At 38.5% G+C, this 25,486-nt stretch overlaps 2 protein-coding genes and 2 long non-coding RNA genes across 8 annotated transcripts in view; 2 read left to right on the top strand and 2 right to left on the bottom strand.

Moving 5' to 3' along the window:
* Window positions 1-1,395: 1,395 nt before the first annotated feature.
* LOC136116579 (uncharacterized) lies at window positions 1,396-2,033 on the bottom strand. The gene is made up of 2 exons (XR_010653548.2): window positions 1,860-2,033; window positions 1,396-1,808 (listed from the first exon to the last, which is right to left on the bottom strand). It is a non-coding gene; the product is annotated as an uncharacterized lncRNA (long non-coding RNA).
* LOC118878891 (uncharacterized) lies at window positions 1,421-1,880 on the top strand. The gene is made up of 2 exons (XR_005015426.3): window positions 1,421-1,536; window positions 1,639-1,880. It is a non-coding gene; the product is annotated as an uncharacterized lncRNA (long non-coding RNA).
* A 5,266-nt stretch (window positions 2,034-7,299) lies between the features above and the next one.
* On the top strand, window positions 7,300-8,587 carry LOC139352460 (pre-mRNA-splicing factor 38B-like). Its single transcript, XM_070994574.1, has 2 exons — window positions 7,300-7,311; window positions 8,177-8,587. Exons 1-2 carry the CDS (start codon window positions 7,300-7,302, stop codon window positions 8,585-8,587), a joined length of 423 nt encoding a protein of 140 aa, XP_070850675.1.
* Window positions 8,588-10,693: 2,106 nt separating this feature from the next.
* Window positions 10,694-25,486, bottom strand: part of SCAP (SREBP cleavage activating protein) — a 51,725-nt gene continuing 36,932 nt past the window's right edge. For all 5 annotated transcript variants that reach the window (XM_017075641.4, XM_017075643.4, XM_065863241.2 and 2 more), the window contains 5 exons: window positions 22,831-25,108; window positions 22,567-22,769; window positions 22,155-22,509; window positions 11,023-22,089; window positions 10,694-10,920 (listed from right to left, as the gene is read on the bottom strand). In XM_017075641.4, coding sequence (XP_016931130.1) covers window positions 21,911-22,089; window positions 22,155-22,509; window positions 22,567-22,769; window positions 22,831-25,108 — 3,015 coding nt within the window. In that variant the 3' untranslated portion in view covers window positions 10,694-10,920; window positions 11,023-21,910. The remainder of the gene's footprint in view (window positions 10,921-11,022; window positions 22,090-22,154; window positions 22,510-22,566; window positions 22,770-22,830; window positions 25,109-25,486) is intronic.

Genomic DNA, 25,486 nt, shown 5'->3' with positions numbered 1-25,486 from the left:
CGGGTTAATTAATTTCTCCAAGTATTCATATTGTAAAGAACTGATTTTGCTTGGTTTGCTCGCTACGAGAATCGTGCGACTGCCCCGTAGATCAGTGAGAAAACACAGGGTTCGAATGGTAACAGTGGGTTTTATTCTCGTGTTATTAAAACATCGGGTGTGTGGCTGGGCTGGCCTCGCTTGGTTCCGTAGGCTGCTGATGTTCCTCGTCCTGGCCTGTCGACGCGTTGACTTGACGACCGCTGGCTCCTGTGTCTCGGGATGCTCGTAGTGGCCTCGGGGTCGCTTGTCGCGCCTTGGACTTGCAGAGAGTTCGGCCTTGCGGGCTTAGGGAAGCGTCACCGTTCTCAGACTAGGGTGAACAAGCCTTGCTCTCCAGGCCAACGCCTTTCGAGGCAATACCTGTCCCTTGCTCTGTCCCGGAATCTGCACTTCAAATATCAATAGCCTAGCTCTTATAGTTTCCGAGATCTCAGCGTTCATCCGGACAGACGGAAATGGCTAGATCGACTCGGCTAGTGATTCTGATCAAGAATATATATACTTTATAGGGTCGGAAACGCTTCCTTCTGCCTGTTACTTACTTTCCGACGAATCTAGTATACCCTTTTACTCTACGAGTAACGGGTATAAAAACGGAACAATACCCGTTTGATATTGTCTCCTCAATTTTCACATATCACCTTTTACATATCAAATTGATACGAATTCATATCAACATGATACGGATTCATATCAACATTTCTATTTGATATGATTTTGCATCATTATTCCCGTTACTCGTAGAGTAAAAGGGTATACTAGATTCGTCGAAAAGTATGTAACAGGCAGAAGGAAGCGTTTCCGACCCCATAAAGTATATATGTTCTTGATCAGGATCACTAGCCGAGTCGATCTAGCCATGTCCGTCTGTCCGTTTGTCTGTCCGTCCGGATGAACGCTGAGATCTCGGAAACTATAAGAGCTAGGCTATTAAGATTTGGCGTGCAGATTCCTGAGCTTCTTACACAGCGCAAGTTTGTTTCAGCAAATTGCCACGCCCACAAACCGCCTAAAACGGTGGCTCCTACAGTTTTAATGCTTGAATAAAAATTTTAACTGAAATGTATTGGTCTCGTCAAAACCTATCGATTGATCTAAAAAAAATTTGCCACGCCCACTCTAACGCCCATAACGCTTAAATCTGTCTACCGCCGGTAGGTGGCGCATTTTAATTCCGCTTTGCTGCTTGCATATCTCCATTTCCCTTTGGTCCCTTTAGCTGAGTAACGGGTATCTGATAGTCGAGGTACTCGACTATAGCGTTCTTCCTTGTTTTAATATAAACTCGTATTAATTTGATATGTTTTTCATATCAAACGTAACACTGAAAAGTCTTCGAAAAAAAAGTATGACTGTGCTTCCGTATTTTTTGTGTATTTATGGTACTAAAGATATTTTTTTGGCTGAATTGCTGTGGTCACTCCAACATTCGACCAAATGTGAAATTGTACAAAAGTGAAAAATTTACATATGTTGTTTTTTTTTTTGCAAACGGTAAGTATCTCATTTTCAATTATAATTACTTGATGTTTGTCTAATTCTAACATATTTATTTATTGGACACTGTACCGAGCTTTTCGGTGGCTGACTACACAGACTGCACTACATAAAGTCAAATGGCTGGCAAAGATGCCGAACTGGTCAAGTTGGCGTCCACCACTTCGCTGGAAATCTTCTATCGAGGACAGAAGAAGGCCTTCCTGACGCTGATGCAAAGCTACAGGAGGCATCCGAGTACAGCGGGATCGGTCATTTATTGCTAAGTCCTGGAATTATTTTTATAATTGATCCAAAATATATAAAAAATAAAAATTTACAGCGATCTTATGGGTTTTCAACATTTAGTTGTTTATTAGATGCAAAAAAGTAAAAACAAAACTGATTTATATTGATATTACAAACATATCAATCTGGTATGAAAGTATAACAGTTTGATATGAAAACATATCAGACTGATACGAAAGCATATCAGTTTGAAAATAATGCATATCAGTTGGATGTCCGTCAAATTAGCGTCGGTGACTTAGCGGCGCTGGCGGAACGGTGGAATCTGGAACATGGGGCTAATTTTTATTTTTTGTTTTTCTCGGCTTTTTGGGGCCGAATCGAAAAATATTAAATGCAGAATTGTTTAGAATAAAACAAGGAAGAACGCTATAGTCGAGTACCTCGACTATCAGATACCCGTTACTCAGCTAAATGGAGATATGCAAGCAGCAAAGCGAGATTAAAATGCGCCACCTACCGGCGGTATACAGATTTAAGCGTTATGGGCGTTAGAGTGGGCGTGGCAAATTTTTTTTTGGATCAATCAATAGGTATCGACGAGACCAATACATTTCAGTTACAATTTTTTATCTAGCATGAAAATTGTGGGCGTCACAGGTTTTTGCGGTTTGTGGGCGTTAAAGTGGGCGTGGCAAACTTTTTTTTGAGTCAATCGATAGGTAATGACGAGACAAATACATTTCAGTTAAAATTTTTTATCTAGCATAAAAATTGTGGGCGTCACAGGTTTTCGCGGTTTGTGGGCGTTAAAGTGGGCGTGGCAAACTTTTTTTTAGGTCAATCGATAGGTATTGATGAGAACATTACATTTCAGTTAAAATTTTTATTCTAGCATCAAAACTGTAGGAGCCACAGTTTTGGGCGGTTTGTGGGCGTTAGAGTGGGCGTGGCACTCTACTGAAACAAACTTGCGCTGCGCAGGAATCTCAGGAATCTGCGTGCCTAATCCCAGTATTGTAACTCTCATAGTTTCCGAGATCTCAGCGTTCATACGGACAGACGGACAGACGGACAGACGGACAGACGGACAGACGGACAGACGGACATGGCTAGATCGACTCGGCTAGTGATCCTGATCAAGAATATATATACTTTATGGGGTCGGAAACGCTTCCTTCTGCCTGTTACATACTTTCCGACGAATCTAGTATACCCTTTTACTCTACGAGTAACGGGTATAAATATCTATCGATCTAGATAGTTTGCAAACATATCCGACTTCTAGAAATTTATTAAAAATCTATTTAAAAAATCGGGTCCCCACAATTTCGTCTATTGCTCCCCTCACAGAGGTTGTACCAATATGCACGGTAAACCTGGTTATTGGGCGTTAATTCAAGTTTCTTGTCAGAAAGTATCATTAAGCGAAAGCCGTCAGTTTTTGAGAAAATAGCTTAACAGTGAAGGCACCTCGGATTTTCCCCATACAAAAAAGGGGGGCAAATAGTAAATTGCACAGGGCTCCACTCTCAGACGTTGTACCAACATGCACGGTATATTGGCAGATTGGGGATCGCCTAAAGCAAGTTCAGTGCAAAAATCATAACGATAAAGCCGTCAGTTTTTGAGAAAATCGCTTTACAGTGGGGGAAGATAAATAATTAAAAGAAGTGGTGCCAGATTAAAATTTGAGCCAGTAAGTTCCAAGACATGAACCACTATGTAAAAAATGTATTCAGGACACTACCATATGGCAAAAAATTATGTTTCGACGCTACCTCTATTTTCAATTAATTTGACTTTCACAGACGTTGTACCAACATGCACGGTACCACGTTGGAAAGGAAATTCATTTTACTAATTAACAAATGCGGTTCGGCAAACGAAAAGCCGTCAGTTTTTGAGAAAAAAGCATAATGCGTGGTTTGCATCTCATTTGTAACAAAATTGTTCACCCTGTTCTAAGCTCCCAAGACACTAACCATATGGGAAAAAAATTATGTTTCGACGCTATCTCTATTTTCAATTAATTTGACTTTCACAGACGTTGTACCAACATGCACGGTACCACGTTGGAAAGGAAATTCATTTTACTAATTAACAAATGTGGTTCGGCAAACGAAAAGCCGTCAGTTTTTGAGAAAAACGCATAGTGCGTTGTGGGCATCTCATTTTTACCAAAATTTTAGCTAGGAACACATTAACCTTATATCGATACCCTATATCGATACTTCGATAAAAACGAATGCACGAGGCCTGGAGAAGAAATAATTAATATATTTTACTAAAACTCTTAAAATGGGAATTTCTAATAAACTACTGACCCGATTTTAATAAATAATACATCAAATTGATCAGGTGTGCGAGTATAATCGAAGGTATGTCTTTATTTCGTTGAAAATATTATTAAACATAATTTCGTTTTTATGTATTACGGCGCAAAGACGTTGCCAGAGCGCAAGGGCAGCTCCTTCAAATGCACGAGGGCTGGAGAAGAAATAATTAATATATTTTACTGAAACTCTTAAAATGTGAATTTCTAGTAAAATAGTAAACTACTATTTCAATAAATAATATATCAAATTGATCAGGCATGTCTTTAATTCATTAAAAATATTCTTTAACACAAGTCCGTTTTTATCGGACTTTTTTTTTTATTTTACTAGTGTATTTTATAAAAAAAAAATTTTTAATGAAAATCGGTGGGAAACAGCATTGTGTAAGGAACTCAGAATTTGTACAAAATACACGAATTTGTCATACCCTACAAAATATAATATTAAAAAAACTCGATATTTCCCTTAAATAAAAATTCGACGCATTTACTTTTGATGTTTTTATTTCTTGATATCTATTTATTGGCCATCAGCCTTATCGACGGCCGCCTCCTGGCTAGCTGCCTCCTGATTTTCCCACCGATTTTCATAACAATTATTTTTTTATAAAATACACTAAGGAAAATATCGAGTTTTTTAAATTTTATTTTTTGTAGGGTATGACAAATTCGTGTATTTTGTACAAATTCTGAGTTCCTTAAACGGGGTCAGCTACACAATGCTGCTTCCCACCGATTTTCATTAAAAATTTTTTTTTTATAAAATACACTAGTAAAATAAAAAAAAAAGTCCGATAAAAACGGACTTGTGTTAAAGAATATTTTTAATGAATTAAAGACATGCCTGATCAATTTGATATATTATTTATTGAAATAGTAGTTTACTATTTTACTAGAAATTCACATTTTAAGAGTTTCAGTAAAATATATTAATTATTTCTTCTCCAGCCCTCGTGCATTTGAAGGAGCTGCCCTTGCGCTCTGGCAACGTCTTTGCGCCGTAATACATAAAAACGAAATTATGTTTAATAATATTTTCAACGAAATAAAGACATACCTTCGATTATACTCGCACACCTGATCAATTTGATGTATTATTTATTAAAATCGGGTCAGTAGTTTATTAGAAATTCCCATTTTAAGAGTTTTAGTAAAATATATTAATTATTTCTTCTCCAGGCCTCGTGCATTCGTTTTTATCGAAGTATCGATATAGGGTATCGATATAAGGTTAATGTGTTCCTAGCTAAAATTTTGGTAAAAATGAGATGCCCACAACGCACTATGCGTTTTTCTCAAAAACTGACGGCTTTTCGTTTGCCGAACCACATTTGTTAATTAGTAAAATGAATTTCCTTTCCAACGTGGTACCGTGCATGTTGGTACAACGTCTGTGAAAGTCAAATTAATTGAAAATAGAGATAGCGTCGAAACATTATTTTTTTCCCATATGGTTAGTGTCTTGGGAGCTTAGAACAGGGTGATCAATTTTGTTACAAATGAGATGCAAACCACGCATTATGCTTTTTTCTCAAAAACTGACTTCTTTTCGTTTGCCGAACCACATTTGTTAATTAGTAAAACGAATTTCCTTTCCAACGTGGTACCGTGCATGTTGGTACAACGTCTGTGAAAGTCAAATTAATTGAAAATAGAGATAGCGTCGAAACATTATTTTTTTCCCATATGGTTAGCGTCTTGGGAGCTTAGAACAGGGTGAACAATTTTGTTACAAATGAGATGCAAACCACGCATTATGCTTTTTTCTCAAAAACTGACGGCTTTTCGTTTGCCGAACCGCATTTGTTAATTAGTAAAATGAATTTCCTTTCCAACGTGGTACCGTGCATGTTGGTACAACGTCTGTGAAAGTCAAATTAATTGAAAATAGAGGTAGCGTCGAAACATAATTTTTTGCCATATGGTAGTGTCCTGAATACATTTTTTACATAGTGGTTCATGTCTTGGAACTTACTGGTTCAAATTTTAATCTGGCACCACTTCTTTTAATTATTTATCTTCCCCCACTGTAAAGCGATTTTCTCAAAAACTGACGGCTTTATCGTTATGATTTTTGCACTAAACTTGCTTTAGGCGATCCCCAATCTGCCAATATACCGTGCATGTTGGTACAACGTCTGAGAGTGGAGCCCTGTGCAATTTACTATTTGCCCCCCTTTTTTGTATGGGGAAAATCCGAGGGGCCTTCACTGTTAAGCTATTTTCTCAAAAACTGACGGCTTTCGCTTAATGATACTTTCTGACAAGAAACTTGAATTAACGCCCAATAACCAGGTTTACCGTGCATATTGGTACAACCTCTGTGAGGGGAGCAATAGACGAAATTGTGGGGACCCGATTTTTTAAATAGATTTTTAATAAATTTCTAGAAGTCGGATATGTTTGCAAACTATCTAGATCGATAGATATTTTTATTCTAAACAATTCTGCATTTAATATTTTTCGATTCGGCCCCAAAAAGCCGAGAAAAACAAAAAATAAAAATTAGCCCCATGTTCCAGATTCCACCGTTCCGCCAGCGCCGCTAAGTCACCGACGCTAATTTGACGGACATATCAGTTGGATATTAAAAATACCACAATTTGGTCACAACTTTGATATGTGCGCATATCAATCTGGTATGAAAAATACCAAATTGACATGTTTGAAAATTTATGTCCGTCAAATTAGCGTCGGCCTGTTAGCAACGAAAGTGGAACGGTGGAATTTGGAACATGGAGGCTCTTTTTATTTTTAAATTTTCTCGCTTTTTGGGGACCAAATCGAAAAATCTAAAATGCTAGATTGTTAAGAAAGAAAAGATCTATCGATCTAGGTAGGTTTGGGACACATCCGAGGTCTATTAATGTTTCAAAAATGCATTTGAAAAATCGTGTCTCCACAATTTTGTTAACTGCTACCCTCACAGAGGTTGTGCCAATATGCACGATAAGCCAAGCTATTGGGGCTTAATTCAAGCTCCTTTTCTGAAAGTTTCATTAAAATCAAACCCACAGTTTTCGAGAAAATAGCCTAACAGTGACGCAACCTACGGCTCCACTCCTAGAGGTTGTGCCAAAATTTTATCAAAATCAAACCCACAGATTTTGAGAAAATTGCTTTACAGTTGGGGGTGTTAAAAAGGTTAATAAAAGGCAGTTTAATCCAGAAACTGAACCATTGGATACTAAGACATGAACCACAATGTAACAGCTTAGCCATGACAATCATTCGACGCTAACTTTCTATAACTTTATACAACTCTCACAGAGGTTGTGCCAACTTGCACGGTATCGCATTCGGAGGGGCATCATTATAGCTAATTTCTGAGTTAATTACAGGCAATTCAAACCCACAGTTTTCGAGAAATTCAAGTATTTTCAATTATGGCTTTTGCCACGCGGTCACACTGTCCAGGCCAGCGAGAAATCGTATGCACACCTGACATCAACCATCAAAATATATATGCAAACTTTAATTAATTCATACAACTCTCACAGATGTTGTCCCAACTTGCACGGTATCGCATTCGAAGTGGCATCATTTGAGCTAATTTCAGAATAAATTACAGGCAATTCAAACCCACAGTTTTCAATTATGGCTTTTGCCACGCGGTCACACTGTCCAGACCAGCGAGAAAGCAAATTCAGCCAAGACATTTACCACGAAAAGGTATTTATCGATATATCGCCAAGTGCCAAGCTACGACCTACAACACTTAATTGAGCCAATCGAATACTTTTGGCCGCCAAGTATTGAAAAATATATATTTTATGTTTCAAATTTTCATTGTGATATGTATGCACCCCCTAATTGGTATATATTTCCCTTTTATTTAAATGTATAATTCATCGAAATCGAGCCAGTGGTTTGGTAGAATTTAACATTTTATTGATTTAAGAAAAATATAAAAATTCCCTATTTGCTATTGTGGAGTTGCCATACTGCCGAATAGAATCCCCGTTACTTTTTGCGGGAACTTCATCCAAGATGTCACGGCAAATTTCAATGAGTAAGTTTATTTTTGATTTTATTTATTAATTATATTAACAATAAAACTTAATTTTTCAGACAATCAATAATTTTTATCTGGGCGACTCCGCCGACAGAGAGGAGTCGGCGAGTCGGCGCCGACGTGGTCCTGGAGAGCGGGATGGCGAAGAGTCGCCACGTAGGCGGCAGCAGGAGCGCTCCGCCAGAGAAGAGTCGGCAAGTCGGCGGCAGCAGGAGCGCTCCGCCAGAGAAGAGTCGGCAAGTCGGCGGCGACGTCGTCCTGGTGACGAGGATCGGAATGGCGATGGCGAGGAGCCACAACGTCGGCGCCGACGACGCAATCGCCAATCCGCTCCTGGTCACCAGGACGACGTCGGCGCCGAGGGCGACTCCAGCGGCGACCACCGTGCTAATGGCGGAGCAACGCGGCAGGAGGAAGCCGGTCAGCAACCGAAGGAAGCCGCCGATGGAGATATTGTTTCTAAATAATAACAAATAACAAATAAAAACAATTACTTGTACAGCTGTGTTCATTAAAATAGCAGTGCGACAGAAGCGAAACTATATAACGGTTGTTTAGCATAGTCCTTTTCGTTAGTTGATCGCTAGTACCTTTTTTTTGTAGAACCCATCATAGAGATACAAAACAAGCAAGAACCCCATTAGATTTGGTCTGTTTTTGCGTTTCTTTCATATTTTTGCACCGGCACAAAAACGTTATGCGACACGGAAAACAACAAGTATATAGGACGTACGCAATGTCCGCTTCAGCAAAACTTATCCTTTTGCATCCTGTAGGACTATAAAAGCGAATCTGAGCTTGGGAATCAGGGATGGCACAATTCTGAGAAGTCTGTTCGATGAAAATTGGAATGCTAGAAGTCCACCAAAGGAGCCATTACTTGGTAAAAGACACCCCAAAGACAGGTTGAAGTTTGCCAAAAGCCACTTGAACTAGCCACTTTCAAAAGGTCGATATATCCTTTGGACAGATGAGTCTTAGCTGGTGTTTTTGGTGAAACAGGTTCAAAATAGTATGTCCGTCGACCACCAAACGATGAATTATACATTAAAATAATAGGGAAATAAATACCAATTAGGGGGTGCATACATATCACAATGAAAATTTGAATCATAAAATATATATTTTTCAATACTTGGCGGCCAAAAGTATTCGATTGGCTCAATTAAGTGTTGTAGGTCGTAGCTTGGCACTTGGCGATATATCGATAAATACCTTTTCGTGGTAAATGTCTTGGCTGAATTTGCTTTCTCGCTGGTCTGGACAGTGTGACCGCGTGGCAAAAGCCATAATTGAAAACTGTGGGTTTGAATTGCCTGTAATTTATTCTGAAATTAGCTCAAATGATGCCCCTTCGAATGCGATACCGTGCAAGTTGGGACAACATCTGTGAGAGTTGTATGAATTAATTAAAGTTTGCATATATATTTTGATGGTTGATGTCACGTGTGCATACGATTTCTCGCTGGCCTGGACAGTGTGACCGCGTGGCAAAAGCCATAATTGAAAATACTTGAATTTCTCGAAAACTGTGGGTTTGAATTGCCTGTAATTAACTCAGAAATTAGCTATAATGATGCCCCTCCGAATGCGATACCGTGCAAGTTGGCACAACCTCTGTGAGAGTTGTATAAAGTTATAGAAAGTTAGCGTCGAATGATTGCCATGGCTAAGCTGTTACATTGTGGTTCATGTCTTAGTATCCAATGGTTCAGTTTCTGGATTAAACTGCCTTTTATTAACCTTTTTAACACCCCCAACTGTAAAGCAATTTTCTCAAAATCTGTGGGTTTGATTTTGATAAAATTTTCACAGAACACTCCTTAGATTATCCCCTATCTACCCATATACCGTGCATGTTGGCACAACCTCTAGGAGTGGAGCCGTAGGTAATTTCATTTTTGCCCCCCTTTTTTGTATGGGGAAAATCCGAGGTTGCGTCACTGTTAGGCTATTTTCTCGAAAACTGTGGGTTTGATTTTAATGAAACTTTCAGAAAAGAAGCTTGAATTAAGCCCCAATAGCTTGGCTTATCGTGCATATTGGCACAACCTATGTGAGGGGAGCAGTTAACAAAATTGTGGAGACACGATTTTTCAAATGCATTTTTGAAACATTAATAGACCTCGGATGTGTCCCAAACCTACCTAGATCGATAGATCTTTTCTTTCTTAACAATCTAGCATTTTAGATTTTTCGATTTGGTCCCCAAAAAGCGTGAAAATTTAAAAATAAAAAGAGCCTCCATGTTCCAAATTCCACCGTTCCACTTTCGTTGCTAACAGGCCGACGCTAATTTGACGGACATAAATTTTCAAACATGTCAATTTGGTATTTTTCATACCAGATTGATATGCGCACATATCAAAGTTGTGACCAAATTGTGGTATTTTTAATATCCAACTGATATGCATTATTTTCAAACTGATATGCTTTCGTATCAGTCTGATATGCTTTCATATCAAACTGTTATACTTTCATACCAGATTGATATGTTTGTAATATCAATATAAATCAGTTTTGTTTTTACTTTTTTGCATCTAATAAACAACTAAATGTTAAAAACCCATAAGATCGCTGTAAATTTTTATTTTTTATATATTTTGGATCAATTATAAAAATAATTCCAGAACTTAGCAATAAATGACCGATCCCGCTGTACTCGGATGCCTCCTGTAGCTTTGCATCAGCGTCAGGAAGGCCTTCTTATGTCCTCGATAGAAGATTTCCAGCGAAGTGGTGGACGCCAACTTGACCAGTTCGGCATCTTGGCCAGCCATTTGACTTTATGTAGTGCAGTCTGTGTATTCAGCCACCGAAAAGCACGGTACAGTGTCCAATAAACAAATATGTTAGAACTAGACAAACATCAAGTAATTATAATTGAAAATGAGATACTTACCGTTTGCAAAAAAAAAAAACAACATATGTAAATTTTTCACTTTTGTACAATTTCACATTTGGTCGAATGTTGGAGTGACCACAGCAATTCAGCCAAAAAAATATCTTTAGTACCATACTATATACCATAAATACACAAAAAATACGGAAGCACAGTCATACTTTTTTTTCGAAGACTTTTCAGTGTTACGTTTGATATGAAAAACATATCAAATTAATACGAGTTTATATTAAAACAAGGAAGAACGCTATAGTCGAGTACCTCGACTATCAGATACCCGTTACTCAGCTAAAGGGACCAAAGGGAAATGGAGATATGCAAGCAGCAAAGCGGAATTAAAATGCGCCACCTACCGGCGGTAGACAGATTTAAGCGTTATGGGCGTTAGAGTGGGCGTGGCAAATTTTTTTTAGATCAATCGATAGGTTTTGACGAGACCAATACATTTCAGTTAAAATTTTTATTCAAGCATTAAAACTGTAGGAGCCACCGTTTTAGGCGGTTTGTGGGCGTGGCACTTTGCTGAAACAAACTTGCGCTGTGTAAGAAGCTCAGGAATCTGCACGCCAAATCTTAATAGCCTAGCTCTTATAGTTTCCGAGATCCCAGCGTTCATCCGGACGGACAGACAAACGGACAGACGGACATGGCTAGATCGACTCGGCTAGTGATCCTGATCAAGAATATATATACTTTATGGGGTCGGAAACGCTTCCTTCTGCCTGTTACATACTTTTCGACGAATCTACAATAGTATACCCTTTTACTCTACGTTGTGTGTGAAAATTTGGCAAAGTGATGAATCATTTCAAGAATATTTTTACGAAAAACTAATATTATCAAATAAAATAAATATAAGTCAAAAAGAACTACTGGAGCACTTGAATGACGGAATACCGGACTATGCGCTACGCAACCAGGAAAAAATGCAACGATTTTCAAATACAGCTGAGTTATTGCACGCTTTTAAGAAACTTCAATTGAAGCAGATTTTTGTCAACAACAACAACAAAGTTACGCTACAGGCAGATACCAATAAATCTGCAAATGTAATTAAGTGCTATAATTGCAATTCAAAGGGACAAAAAGCCAATGAGTGTCGCAAAAGCAAGAGGGAACCTGGATCCTGTTTCGTCTGCGCTGAGATGTGGCACACTTCAATCAACTGTCCGAAACGCAAGAATATAAACCAACTGGAGAGCAAAAACAATTCAAATTGATTTGTAAGAAAAATAGAGTATTTATTTACTAAACAAATTAACAATCTTATCCTCTCATTAGAAACCCTAATCGACACGGGAAGTCCCACTTCTCTTATACGTGAAGAACATGTACCAACCGAATTTATCGAGTTATAATTTTCTTAAAAACTACTATGGGATAAATAAGAGTAAACTGATATTATCATTGGAATAGTTAAATGTAAAATCATATTTGAAAACCAAGAATTTAATAATAATTTTGTTGTTGTACCTAATGAAACAATGGAATATCCTGCAATATTGGGAACTGATTTTTTAGAAAAGGAAAGATTTGTGTTAATAAAAGAAAGTAAATTAAGATTAGAAAACAAAGTAAGTAAAGACGAAAGTAAACAAAATATGGAAGAATTAATAAGACTACTATACGACAAGGAAGAAAAATTACCCAACAAAAAAAATGTAAGTGGGTACTTGAACCAAAATGAAGAACATATGTCCGAAATAGAAAGTGAATGTCGAAACCTAATGGCAATTGAATTAGATAAAGAGGAAAATACATTAATTATTAACAATACAAACATACATTTAAAATATAATTTTAAGTTACAACCAATCTTTAAGCAGTATTATTTAAATACTGAAAAGCCTTTCCATTATAAGCCCATGAGTTAATAAAGAATTAAATAATTAGGCCAAGTCAGTCAGAGTTTGCTTCTCCAATTGTATTGGTTAGAAAAAAGACAGGTAATATTAGACTATGTGTTGACTACAGAACATTAAATAAAAATACTCCCAAAGATAATTACCCTTTACCGTTGATCGAGGATCTTATAGATACTCTTGCAAACAATGAAATATTTACACTGCTAGAAAGTGCTTTTCATCAATTTGAAGTTCACGAGGATTCTGTAAAGTATACGTCGTTCGTAACGCCCATGGGTCAATTCGAATATATTAACATGTTATTCGGTCTGAGAAACGCGCCAGCCACATTTCAAAGATTCGTAAATAGGGTGTTTGATGATATGATTAGAGCTGGAAAGGTTGCCATTTACTTAGATGATATAATGATAGCATCAAAGTCAGTTGAGAAACATTTAATTACGTTGACGGAAGTTTTTCAAAGATTAATAAGGAATAAATTGGATCTTAGGATTGACAAGTGTAGGTTTATTGAAGAACAGTGTGAATATCTTGGCTATATTGTATCAAAGAAAGGAATACAGCCAGATAAAAAAAATATAGAAACAATAACAAACTTCCCGATTCCAAAAAATGCAAAAAAAAATGCACTGCCTTTTAGGACTCTGTTCCTATTTTAGAAAGTTTATAAAAGAATTCTCCATTAAAGCAAAACCACTTTATAATATCATTAAAAAGGATGCAAAGTTCGCGTTTGGTGAAGATAAAATTCAGTGCTTCGAAAACCTGAAGAACATGTTAATAAATGCTCCAATCCTTTCTATATACGAACCAAAACATGAAACAGAACTACATTGCGACGCCAGTTCAATTGGGTTTGGAGCAATATTAATGAAAAGAAAAGACGACAATAAAATGCATCCAATATATTTCATCTCAAAACAAACGACAGATTACGAACGCTTGCTATAATATATGCTTTAAGAAGGTTCAAAATATACTTACAGAGAAAGAAATTCAAAATAATTACAGATTGTAATTCATTGTCCTTAACATTAAATAATAGGGAAATAAACACAAGAATTGCTAGATGGGCGCTTGAATTAGAAAACTTCGACTACGATGTCGATGCTTTGAGTAGTATTTCGAATATATTGGTATTAGAAGAAAACACGTTAGAACAAAACCTTTCAATGTGCCAAAACAAAGACAGTGCTATCCATGAAATACGTCAAAGATTAGAGAAAGAAGAAAGTAATGCGTTTGAAATGAGAAATGGTCTTTTTTATCGAAAATTTAAAGGTAATATTTTATTTTATGTGCCAGCAAACATAGAAGGAAATATTTTAACGCTATATCATGACAACATGGGACACAGAGGTTATGAAAAAGTATACAATGCTATAATAAGATCTTATTGGTTTCCTAAATTATCTGATAAAATTAAACAACACATACATAACTGTTTAAGATGTATAACATTTTCATCCAAATGTGGGAAACGCGAAGGTTTATTACACAGTATACCAAAGGGTGACAAACCATTTGACATAGTACATATAGATCATTTCGGCCCCGTAAAAATTATAAACGGATCAAATAAATATGTTTTACTAGCGGTTGATGGATTTTCAAAATTTGTAAAACTTTGTGGTACTAAATCAACTAATTCTAAAAGTGCAACAAAATATTTATCAAATTTCTTTACTTCTTATAGTCGTCCTAAGGTTATAGTTTCAAATCGGGGAACCGCATTCACTTCAAAAGACTTTAAAGAATTTCTGAAAACCCATAATAAAAAGCTTATAAAAGTAGTCACCGGTTCAACCAAAGCAAAGTGGAACGCATAAATAGGTGTCTCGGTACAATGTTAGCCAAATTAACGAGTGCAGGAACAGAGAAAACTTTAGACAATGTACTACCAGAAATAGAGTTTGCTTTGAACAACACGTCACATAAAAGTACTGGAACAACAGCAAGCGACTTACTATTTGGTGTAAGCCAAAGTGGTAAGCCAGGAGTGGTAATCGACTTCTTAAAACAAGAGTTGGACCAATAGAATAATAGAATAGAACAAGCAATAAAATAGTCAAAAATACAATGAACAAATTAAAAATAAGGGTAGAATTATTAAAAAATTTAAAAGAGGTGACTACATTGTTTTGAATAATTTTGTTAGTGTACCAGGGGCATGCAAGAAGGTAATACCGAAATATAAAGGTCCGTACAAAGTTGATGAGGCTTGAAAGATATGCAGCATCAGATGTCGAAAGATTTCAATTATCACAAATACCTTATAAAGGAATATGGAAAGCGGCGAATATGCGGTTATGGATAGAAAGTGAAACGATAGATGGACAAGATGGAAAGGTGGAAAAAAGTCTATACATTTAATTTGCTGGGCCTCCTTGCCTTCACCCGCATTTCCCAGGTGAGACATGGCGAGAGAGGGAGAGCGCACAAGTACCTATTGTGCGTTCTCTTTGCGGACCCCGACTGAGAGCGCGTCTCTTTGCCGCCGTTGCGCTCAGCTCTGCCGGCGTCGCTGGCTGCTCTGCCAACGTCGTGATGATTGGGCGCTTATACTCAATTGTGAAACTGCAGGGTATGTTGAGACCACGTACTCCTATGTACATGTCCACACACCCACACATACATACTCACATTATGCAGTCACCCTCGAGACACCTTCTAAGAAATAAGAATCCAAATTTAATTGTAAGCAAGCCAATGGAAAATTACCAGACTATAAGCAATCCAGAGGAAAATTACCCTGAAACAAAAAACCACAGCCTATAGACTAATCAATTAGAACGACCCGGCCACAATTATGGGCGGTTTGTGGGTGTTAGAGTAAGCGTGGCACATTGCTGAATCAAACTTGAGCTGCGTAAGAAGCTCAGGAACCTGCATGCCAAATCTCAATAGCCTACCTCTTATAGTTTCCGAGATCTCAGCGTTCATCCGGACAGACGGACACACGGACATGGCTAGATCGACTCAGCTAGTGATCCTGATCAAGAATATATATACTTTATGGGGTCGGAAACGCTTCCTTCTGCCAGTTACATACTTTCCGACGAATCTACTATACCCTTTTACTCTACGAGTAACGGGTATAAAAACCATTTCGGTCAATACGCGCTTAAAAACTTTAAAAAAAAGTGCCAATATTGAAAATAATACAAGAAGTCTATGTGTAATCTTCACAAGCAGAAACTAAATTAAAAATCCAAATCGGTCAATACGCGCTAAAAATGTAAAGTGCAAACATTGAAAATAAGTAAAAAGCAAGGAACAATACAAAAAAATGGAAAATCCTTCAGCATTACCACAGTTGTCTGAGATTCACTTGAATCAGTTAATCGGGCAAATCAAGGAATTAAGTCGGTACATTGCCAGGGTAGAGTACCTACTACAATTATACCCTACCTAAGACGGTCGACAAACCCACATCATCTATGGAGCCAACGAGAGGATCATCGTCGACTCAGCCCAAACAGTCATAGAAGAATATAAGTCTAGTGCATGGGTAACCACAAAAGCGGCCTTAGTCAAAGCCTTCAAAGACCACAGGCCATACGAAGACATCATACAACATATTCGGGACACCCCATACTAAGGAAGCGTTAGTAAGTTCGTTAGTGAACTAAAATTGAGATCTTGGAAAGTACATAATAAGTTAGAATTAGAATCAGACCCAATAGACAGGTCAATTTATACAAGTTCTTTAAACAAGACAATTAGGGATTGTATCGAAAGAAAGCTTCCTGATAGGTTGTATAACTCTTTATCCAAAAAAGATATCACAACACTTGCCAATTTAAAAGAAGCAGCAATGGATTTAGGTCATTGGGATGCAGACCCTTTTGATAATAATAGACCCAGACGTCAAGATATTCGAAGGAATTCGGGAAGTACACATCAAAATTATTATTATCAAAAATATAATTCTCATTCACACGGTTATCCAAGATATAACAACAATAACAACTCAAGAGATAATAACAATTCAAATAATTCAACAAATCCTCAAGATTCACCAAATAGAAATCATATTCCCTCTAAAAACAAAGGTAACTATCATGAGTTTAGGAGAAATCTAGACCAAGGTAGGGCCAAAAAACCTTTTAAATTTCCAGGCATTAACTTCAAATAACTCCCCAAACGCACCTGTTAAAAGACAAAGGGAGAATGATAGTGCACAGAATAGATGGACGTCAATTTTCAGCAAACTGCCTCGGATATAGAAAGTGTTGCCCATATGTCAGAGTAATGATTAAAGGAAAACTCCTTAGAGTCATGATAGATACAGGATCATCTATCAAATTAATGACGAAACATTTTGGAGAAAATAAAGAACAGGAAGAGAAGTTAAAAGTGTATACAATAAATGGATCAAAAGAATTAAATAAAAGTATAACATTATAATCTTGTAAAATCTGCCCAACTAAACAAAAATGTTATTTACATAAATTTTCTAACAATTGTGATGTTTTAATAGGCAGATATTAATTGAAAGAAAGTAAAGCAAAAAAAAGTTACGAAGAGGAAACAGTGATGTTAGGAGACACATTACTGAACATGAAGTATGGTGAAAATTGTAAAGGAGAGGATAAGACCGCAGTAAAATGCTTTAATCCGCCCTTATCAATGGATCAATCACTTGTTTTTGCCATTAATAATGAATTAAATGAATGTAATGAATACAGGTTAGAACACTTGAATAAGGAAGAAAAAGATAATTTAAAGAAGTTTTTATTTGAATATAATGACATTCAGTACAAATGTGAAAATTTGTCTTTTACATATACTATTAAACATTTAATACAAACAAAGCATGAAGACCCAATATATAGGAAACCATACAAATACCCTCAAACTTTCGATGAAGCAAATAAAGCAAAGCAAAGCAAATAAATGAAATGATTGAACAGGGAATAATCCGTAAATCAAAATCTCCCTATTGTTCACCAATTTAAACGAGATCACTGTCAATGATAAATTCCCGATACCCAGAATGGATGAAGTATTAGACAAATTGGGAAGATGTCAATATTTGACTACTATTGATTTAGCCAAAGGATTCCATCAAATCCAAATGGAACCAGAATCAAAAACTAAAACAGCATTCTCAACAAAACGTAGTCATTACAAATATACCCGAATGCCATTTGGTATTAAAAATGACCCCGCTACTTTTCAAAGATGTATGTACAATTTATTAGAAGATTTTATCTATAAAGATTGTTTAGTATATCTAGATATTATAATGTTGTCCACCTCATTGGAAGAACATATTCTATCATTGAATAAAGTATTCCCAAAAAACAAGGAAGAACGCTATAGTCGAGTACCTCGACTATCAGATACCCGTTACTCAGCTAAAAGGACCAAAGGGAAATCGAGATATGCATGCAGCAAAGCGAGACTGAAATGCGCCACCTACCCCTGATCACAATATGTGGTTATGTGGGCGGTAGACAGATTTAAGCGTTTTGGGCGTTAGAGTGGCCGTGGCAAAGTTTTTTTTGGGTCAATCGATAGGTATTGACGAGAGTAATACATTTCAGTTACAATTTTTTTTTCTAGCATGAAAATTGTAGGCGCCACAGGTTTGGGTGGTTTGTGGGCGTGGCATATTCGCGTAACAAACTTGCGCTGCGCTTAAGGCTACGGAATCTAAAACTGAGATCCCAATTCTCTATCTTTGATAGTTTCCGAGATATCCGCGTTCATATTTACGATTTTTTGAAGTTTGTGGGCGGTTTGTGGGCGTTAAAGTGGGCGTGGCAAACTTTTTTTTGGGTCAATCAATAGGTATTGATGAGAACAATACATTTTTATACCCGTTACTAGTAGAGTTAAAGGGTGTACTAGATTCGTCTGTCCGTATGAACGCAATACTGGGATTAGGCATGCAGATTCCTGCGATTCCTGCGCAGCGCAAGTTTGTTTCAGCAACGTGCCACGCCCACAAACCGCCCAAACTGTGGTTCCTACAGTTTTGATGCTAGAATAAAAACAAGGAAGAACGCTATAGTCGAGTACCTCGACTATCAGATACCCGTTACTCAGCTATATGGAGATATGCAAGCAGCAAAGCGAGATTAAAATGCGCCACCTACCGGCGGTATACAGATTTAAGCGTTATGGGCGTTAGAGTGGGCGTGGCAAATTTTTTTTTGGATCAATCGATAGGTATCGACGAGACCAATACATTTCAGTTAAAATTTTTTATCTAGCATGAAAATTGTGGGCGTCACAGGTTTTCGCGGTTTGTGGGCGTTAAAGTGGGCGTGGCAAACTTTTTTTTGGGTCAATCGATAGGTATTGATGAGAACAATACATTTCAGTTAAAATTTTTATTCTAGCATCAAAACTGTAGGAGCCACAGTTTTGGGCGGTTTGTGGGCGTTAGAGTGGGCGTGGCACTCTGCCGAAACAAACTTGCGCTGCGTAAGAAGCTCAGGAATCTGCACGCCAAATCTCAATAGCCTAGATCCCATAGTTTCCGAGATCTCAGCGTTCATCCGGACGGACAGACAGACGGACAGACGGACAGACGGACATGGCTAGATCGACTCGGCTAGTGATCCTGATCAAGAATATATATACTTTGTGGGGTCGGAAACGCTTCCTTCTGCCTGTTACATACTTTCCGACGAATCTAGTATACCCTTTTACTCTACGAGTAACGGGTATAATGAATAACTGAAATGTATTGTTCTCATCAATACCTATCGATTGACCCAAAATAAAGATTGCCACGCCCACTCTAACGCCCACAAACCGACCAAACCTGTGGAGCCCAAAATGTTCATGCTAGATAAAAACTGTTTTGATGCTAGAATAAAAATGTTAACTGAAATTTATTGTTCTCATCAATACCTATCGATTGATCCAAAAAAAAAATTTGCCACGCCCACTCTAACGCCCATAACGCTTAAATCTGTCTATACTGTCTATAACTTATGGTTCAAACATTTAATTATATAAATGTTTAAGCAAATAGATTCACGGCTTTCTCTCACATCTTTCCGCTTAAATAATATAATTATTAACTATCACCAATTGGAAAATCCAAAAATATAGTTTACAGGAAACTTGCAGAAATTGTAGTTTTGAAATTAAGAGATAAGAGTTCAATAAAATATTTGCATTGTGGAATAGGTCATTGTGGAAACCACAAAAAAAAGCGCCAAAACATAAAGCTCTATAGTGGTGAGAAAATGATGAATGTTTCAATATTATGATCGTTCGAAGCAAAAACATCATGCATACACACGCATATCTTGTTTTCAGTAAGGGAGTGTAGGGAACAGTGACGAACGATTCGTTTCTTGAATGTAACTTTTCCAAAACTTAATATTTTTCAAAAGTTTAAAAGCATAAAGTTGCTGACTTCTATTATGCACATTCCTGTAAAAATTCGATGGTGAAATTCCAGCGGAGTTAAATACTACAGCGCTTGGCGTAAACCAATATTTGAACTGATTCTAACTGATTAATACACACTAAAACTCTATGCAGATGTGAAAATTATTTATTTTTCCTTAAAGAAAAGTTGAAAGTGTACAATAATAAAATACAAAATTAACTGTACATTTAAAAAATGTCCACCTTAGCTCTTGGTTTAAATTGAACAAATTAAATTGTTCAACTCCTTTATAGTTTTTTGAAGCTGACAATGTCGGAAAAATTTATATAAAAAAAAGAAAAATATGGCTCAAATTCATGTTTCTAAACCTTTTCAAAAAATCATAAAAAATATAAGCAAAATGATTTTTGAAAAATTCTTTTTGCAGTTACTATTATTTTTGTTTGAAGAAACTTTTTGCATCAAAAAATTAGTAGATCTATACACAAATTCGTCCTTTTCAATAAGTACTGAATGGGTTAAAAAATGTATTGTATCATTCAAACTGCATTTAAATTACCTTTCCATTGATGCCAAAGTAAACAAGAAGTAAGTTCAAATAATGAGTATATTTAACTTTTGTTTTGTGAAAATACTTTTGACCACCCCTGTATTTATCTGACTTGGATTTCCACACATCTTTGCTCAGGCGCTGTTAAAATTTAATATGGTTTTTACTTTTTGCTTCGCCTTTTAAGTCAAAATAATCTCAAAAACAAAATAAGCGAATTATTAATAATATAGCTAGTACATTGTCGGCACGATAGGAGAAATCGACAATTATCTGAAATTTTTTACGTGACGTCACAATCAATATATATTTGTAAGTTTTACTTTTCGTACAGAAAATTAAGCGTTAGTGATTAAATATAGTATCTAAGTTATTGTTTAGTCATTTTATGTTATGCTGAGGCGCTTTAAGACACTATGTAAATAATATAATTACACGTTTTAGTTTACATATATCAGCAGTCGGCAGCTTCCCATTAAGCGGGCATAGAGAATAGCTATGTTAGGTCTCTGCCACCAAACAAATAATTTGGATCAACGGTCGGCACACACGTATTGCAAGGATGCTCCTTGGAATCTACTCACACAAATGAAAGACAAAATGTCATTCTAATGCGTGACGACCGCTGGAGTATATCCTTAACATTTCAAAGCTTCAGCGCTTAGCTTTTAGCTTAGGGTCAAAATTCAAAAGATAATTCCTAGCAAAGAGTAATGCACAACTTTTCGGAGTTTTAAACAAATTGGATCTAGAAACATAAAAAAATATATAAATGTGATACAAACGCAATCAATTTGGGAATATTAATAATTTAATTTATATACAAGAGTCAATGAAGCCAACTTAAAAAATATTTTTAAGATTACAAGTTCTTGTCCAATTTCTATAGGTTTTTAAGTTTCCAGGTCACATAGACATTTCTTTATAACTCATATGAGTATACAAAATCATTAGTGTTAATTGGGCTTAATTGTTTAAATAGTATTTTCTGCGAGACATCAGTGTATGTATGTATAACTTAGTGAATGCGTCAATAGCTTCAAGGCGGTGAAGAGCCGATAGTCAACTTAATCATAGGTGCTTGTGGGCGACGTTAAATTAATTTTTTGCACTTTAGTGGCACTTGTCAGCCACGATAGGGAAGCGGACGACGCGGATCTCATTTCCGTAGTCGCAAACTACCGAATCGCAGGCAAGCATCATAATTTTGGGGCACAGCTGCAGATTGGCAAAGTCCAGCTTGACCTCGCGAGCCGGCTGCCCAGTGCGCACATCCCAAACAATAAGAGATCCTGCAATATTTTTATTAGAATCAATTACACGCCTAGTCAAGAAGCAACCCATGAGTAAAGCTTACCCATTTTGCTGGTCACCAACAGTGACGGTGTTAGCATCAGCAGACTGGAGTAAGCGTTGGAGATGTTTATGGTAGTCAGCAAATTTCCCTGAAATCGTTCCCACACGCAGATTCGCTCGTCCGTGCCCAGCGATATCACATAGCTAGGGGCGCAGGCCAGGCAGCTAACGGCACCGTCGTGGGCTTGGATGTTATACATGCAGGCACCGGTAAACAGATCCCAAACACAGAGCAGACCGTCCTGGGAACCGGAGCCGCCGGTGCATGGTTGCCAGCGGTCCATGAATAGGCAGGTCACGGGCCCACAATGTCCGTGAAGCGTATACTCCGCATCCGACTTGTTAAGACAATAAACCTTTGGAGACAAGTTAAAGTGAGCAAAGTTATTTCAATATACATTTTTCGGGACCACCTTAAGAGTGTGGTCCTGGCTGCCGGTAAAGACCATGTCGTTAACGACCTGCATGCAGGTGATAGGTTGCTGATGGGCTAGTCGCACGCCCTCCAATGTGATTTTCATTTCCTCCTTAGTGGTCTTCTGAGCGGTATCCTGCTGGCACCGCTGCTGATGCATCATCAGTCCCAGGCTTCCAGTAGATCCTGTTCGTACGTGAGCTGAAAGAGAAAAAGTTTTAATGTAAAAGATTATTTTAAAAGAAAATCAATGCTGACGTACTGCGCCTGTAGGCCGAGGTAAAACCCCAGTCTATCTGCTTCCCTTTGTAATACGTCTCCAAGCGGTAGAAATCCAGCCGACCACTCAGACGAGCCACAATCACTCGATCGCCATTCAAGTGGATGTGGGTTATTCCTTGGTTCCTCTTGACGTCTTCCTGGTATGCACACTTAAGTAAACCGGCAGGGGATTCCCACAACTCTACGCGTCCATTAGCGCAGCCTACTGCAATGAGATTGTCGAAGTAGTCCAGACACCACACCGGTGACACGGCCAGTTTCCGCACCAGCGTCTGTCCATCCGGTCGTAGATGAGAGATTTGGATGTCGGAGCGGGCGATGCTGGTTAGCTGCTCACCACTGCGTGCATCCCACACACGGATTTGGCCTTTAAGGCAGCAGCTTATGATGTAGGCACCGTCGGAGACGAGACACTCAATGCGATGCTTGTGGCCGGCTATTTGAGTTGGCACACCCTCGAGAATCTGTTCAGTCTGCTTATAAGGCGCTTCGGATTCATGCCAGCTAGAACGCCACTCGGCGTAGTTCCTGGTACATATGCAGCGGTAGAAGACCACCATTGTGTAGCACAGCACGAAGATGCTAATGCAGCAGAGAAGGATGGCGAAGAATATTTCCATGGGGCTCTTAGGAACCAACGGCATACCGCCACCCATTACCATTGGGGAATCGCGGCGTACGTCGTCGTCGTTAAAGTCGAGGGGATCGAGCGCAGCGGCCAAGGCCTTCCACTGGAAATTCTGTTGCAGTTGCTCTTGCGGGTTGCGTAACAATGTCGCTAGCTCGGGCGAAATGGCATGGCTAAGCCGAATGGTTGGCAGTAAGGTTACGTAGTGCCCACTGAGTGATATGTTGTACTGTTTCATGATCGTAGACCAGTGGAAGTTCGAGAGGAAGTAGTTTAGGTCAAAGTTTGGGTAGCGCAGTCGCTGCACATCCTCGGCCGTCTCATTAATATCTTTTGCGAGTGTAGATTTTAAGGTAGTTGAAATGCCACTGCCGCCGGGAGCACTTGTGGGCCGCTGCTGATCCGCCTGCCATCCCTCGAAAAAGCTGCTGACGGCTCCACGCCCTGCCTGTAGGCGTCGATGGAGTTCAAAGGTTGCAGTCATCGTGCCGTTACTCTCCATACTGAACAACTGTTCCAGGCATCCCGAGTTATACACTATAGAGCATATCCACACAATCATCCAGATCATGAAAGCCCGCTGAAAAAAGCGGGTGCGAGCCCAAAAGTTAACAATCTTGATGCGCTTAGGAATTCGCTGTTCTTGCGGGGAGTGGGCGTTGACCAAGCTTGTCCGATCATTGACAGATGAGGCATCTGCAAAGCAGAGCTTCGGATGCGACTGTGATCGTTGGAATGTGCCGGGAACAAAGGGCGGCATCGATGGGGTGGCACCAAAGAAGCGGAATTCCTGTCGACCCGCCCCCTGAGTGCAGCTCAGCAGCATCTTAGGGAGGTGCTTCGCCTCTGTTGTATATTCGGCCCGCTTTATGTTCATTGCCAAGATGGTGGAAAAGAGGAGCATTTGTAGCATGAAGTCTGAAAGCAAGCCGACTATAGCGAAGATACAGAACTCCTGGATGACTGGAACGAAAGTGGCGAGGCCAATAGTCAAAATTGTAATCTCCGTTAGCAGGGTCTTGGATATATGCCAGCCCTCCTTGCTTAGGGCCTTTGCTACGCGGATCTTCACGTCGAACGTTTCGTCGATTGACACCACGCTCTTTGTGATCACCAAACTGTTTTCCAGTCCCACCAGGATTACCAGATAGGGAAATATGTCTTTTGACTGCAGTGAGATGGTCAGGCCGAAAAAGAAGCACAAGCCAAGGGACATGGCCAAGCTTCCAGCCGTTGTGATTACGCTGCACAGAGCCAGCAAAAGCCGAGAGCGAAAAACGTCAATTTTACGGACAGAGAAGTAGACGTACGCGAACACTAACATGAAGGCCACCGTGTAGGGCACCAGTTCCCACATTCGGTACTCTCCCGGGTAAAATATGTAAGTAATTGTCGATGGTTCTTTCAGCGACCTACTCGCCGACGGTCTCAGTGGCAGCGGCGGGTAGTGTAGCTGCAGCTTCTCCTTAAGAGTCTCAAGGTATTCCAGGTCGTTGTCCTTAAGGATCAAGGTCAAGGCATACTGAATGATCCGTGACCGAGCGCGCAACGGATAGCGCTTGAAGCCAGTGTCCTGCATGGGTAGGCCGAACAACATTTCTGCGGCGGAAACCTTTGACTTTTGCAGGTTCTGGAAAAAAACATATTGATTTACTTTATAAGAGACAATGCCCGCAGCTTTGCTCGCAGAAATTTTATAAATAGATCAATATATAACCCTATACTTTTGACTTGCTTTTACCTTACTACTTAAACTAAATTTAAAACATTCCTCGTTTCCACACTATCAGAGAGGTAGAGGTTTTGCCGCGTTTCTTTGTGGTTTCCCCAAGGACCTATTCCTCAATTAAAATATTTTATTGAACTCTTATCTTTTAAATTCAAAATCTTACAATTTCTGCAAGACTTCATTCCTTTCTTCCTTTTTGGTTGTTCAACTGGTGCTAGTAAATAATTATATTAACTTTATTAAAAATAATGTAGCAGAAAGGAGTGAGGGAAAGCCGTG

This window comes from Drosophila suzukii, chromosome 2R (genome assembly GCF_043229965.1).
Source record: "Drosophila suzukii chromosome 2R, CBGP_Dsuzu_IsoJpt1.0, whole genome shotgun sequence".
Taxonomy (NCBI): Eukaryota; Metazoa; Arthropoda; class Insecta; order Diptera; family Drosophilidae; genus Drosophila; species Drosophila suzukii.
This window is presented reverse-complemented; position numbering and strand designations above follow the sequence as displayed.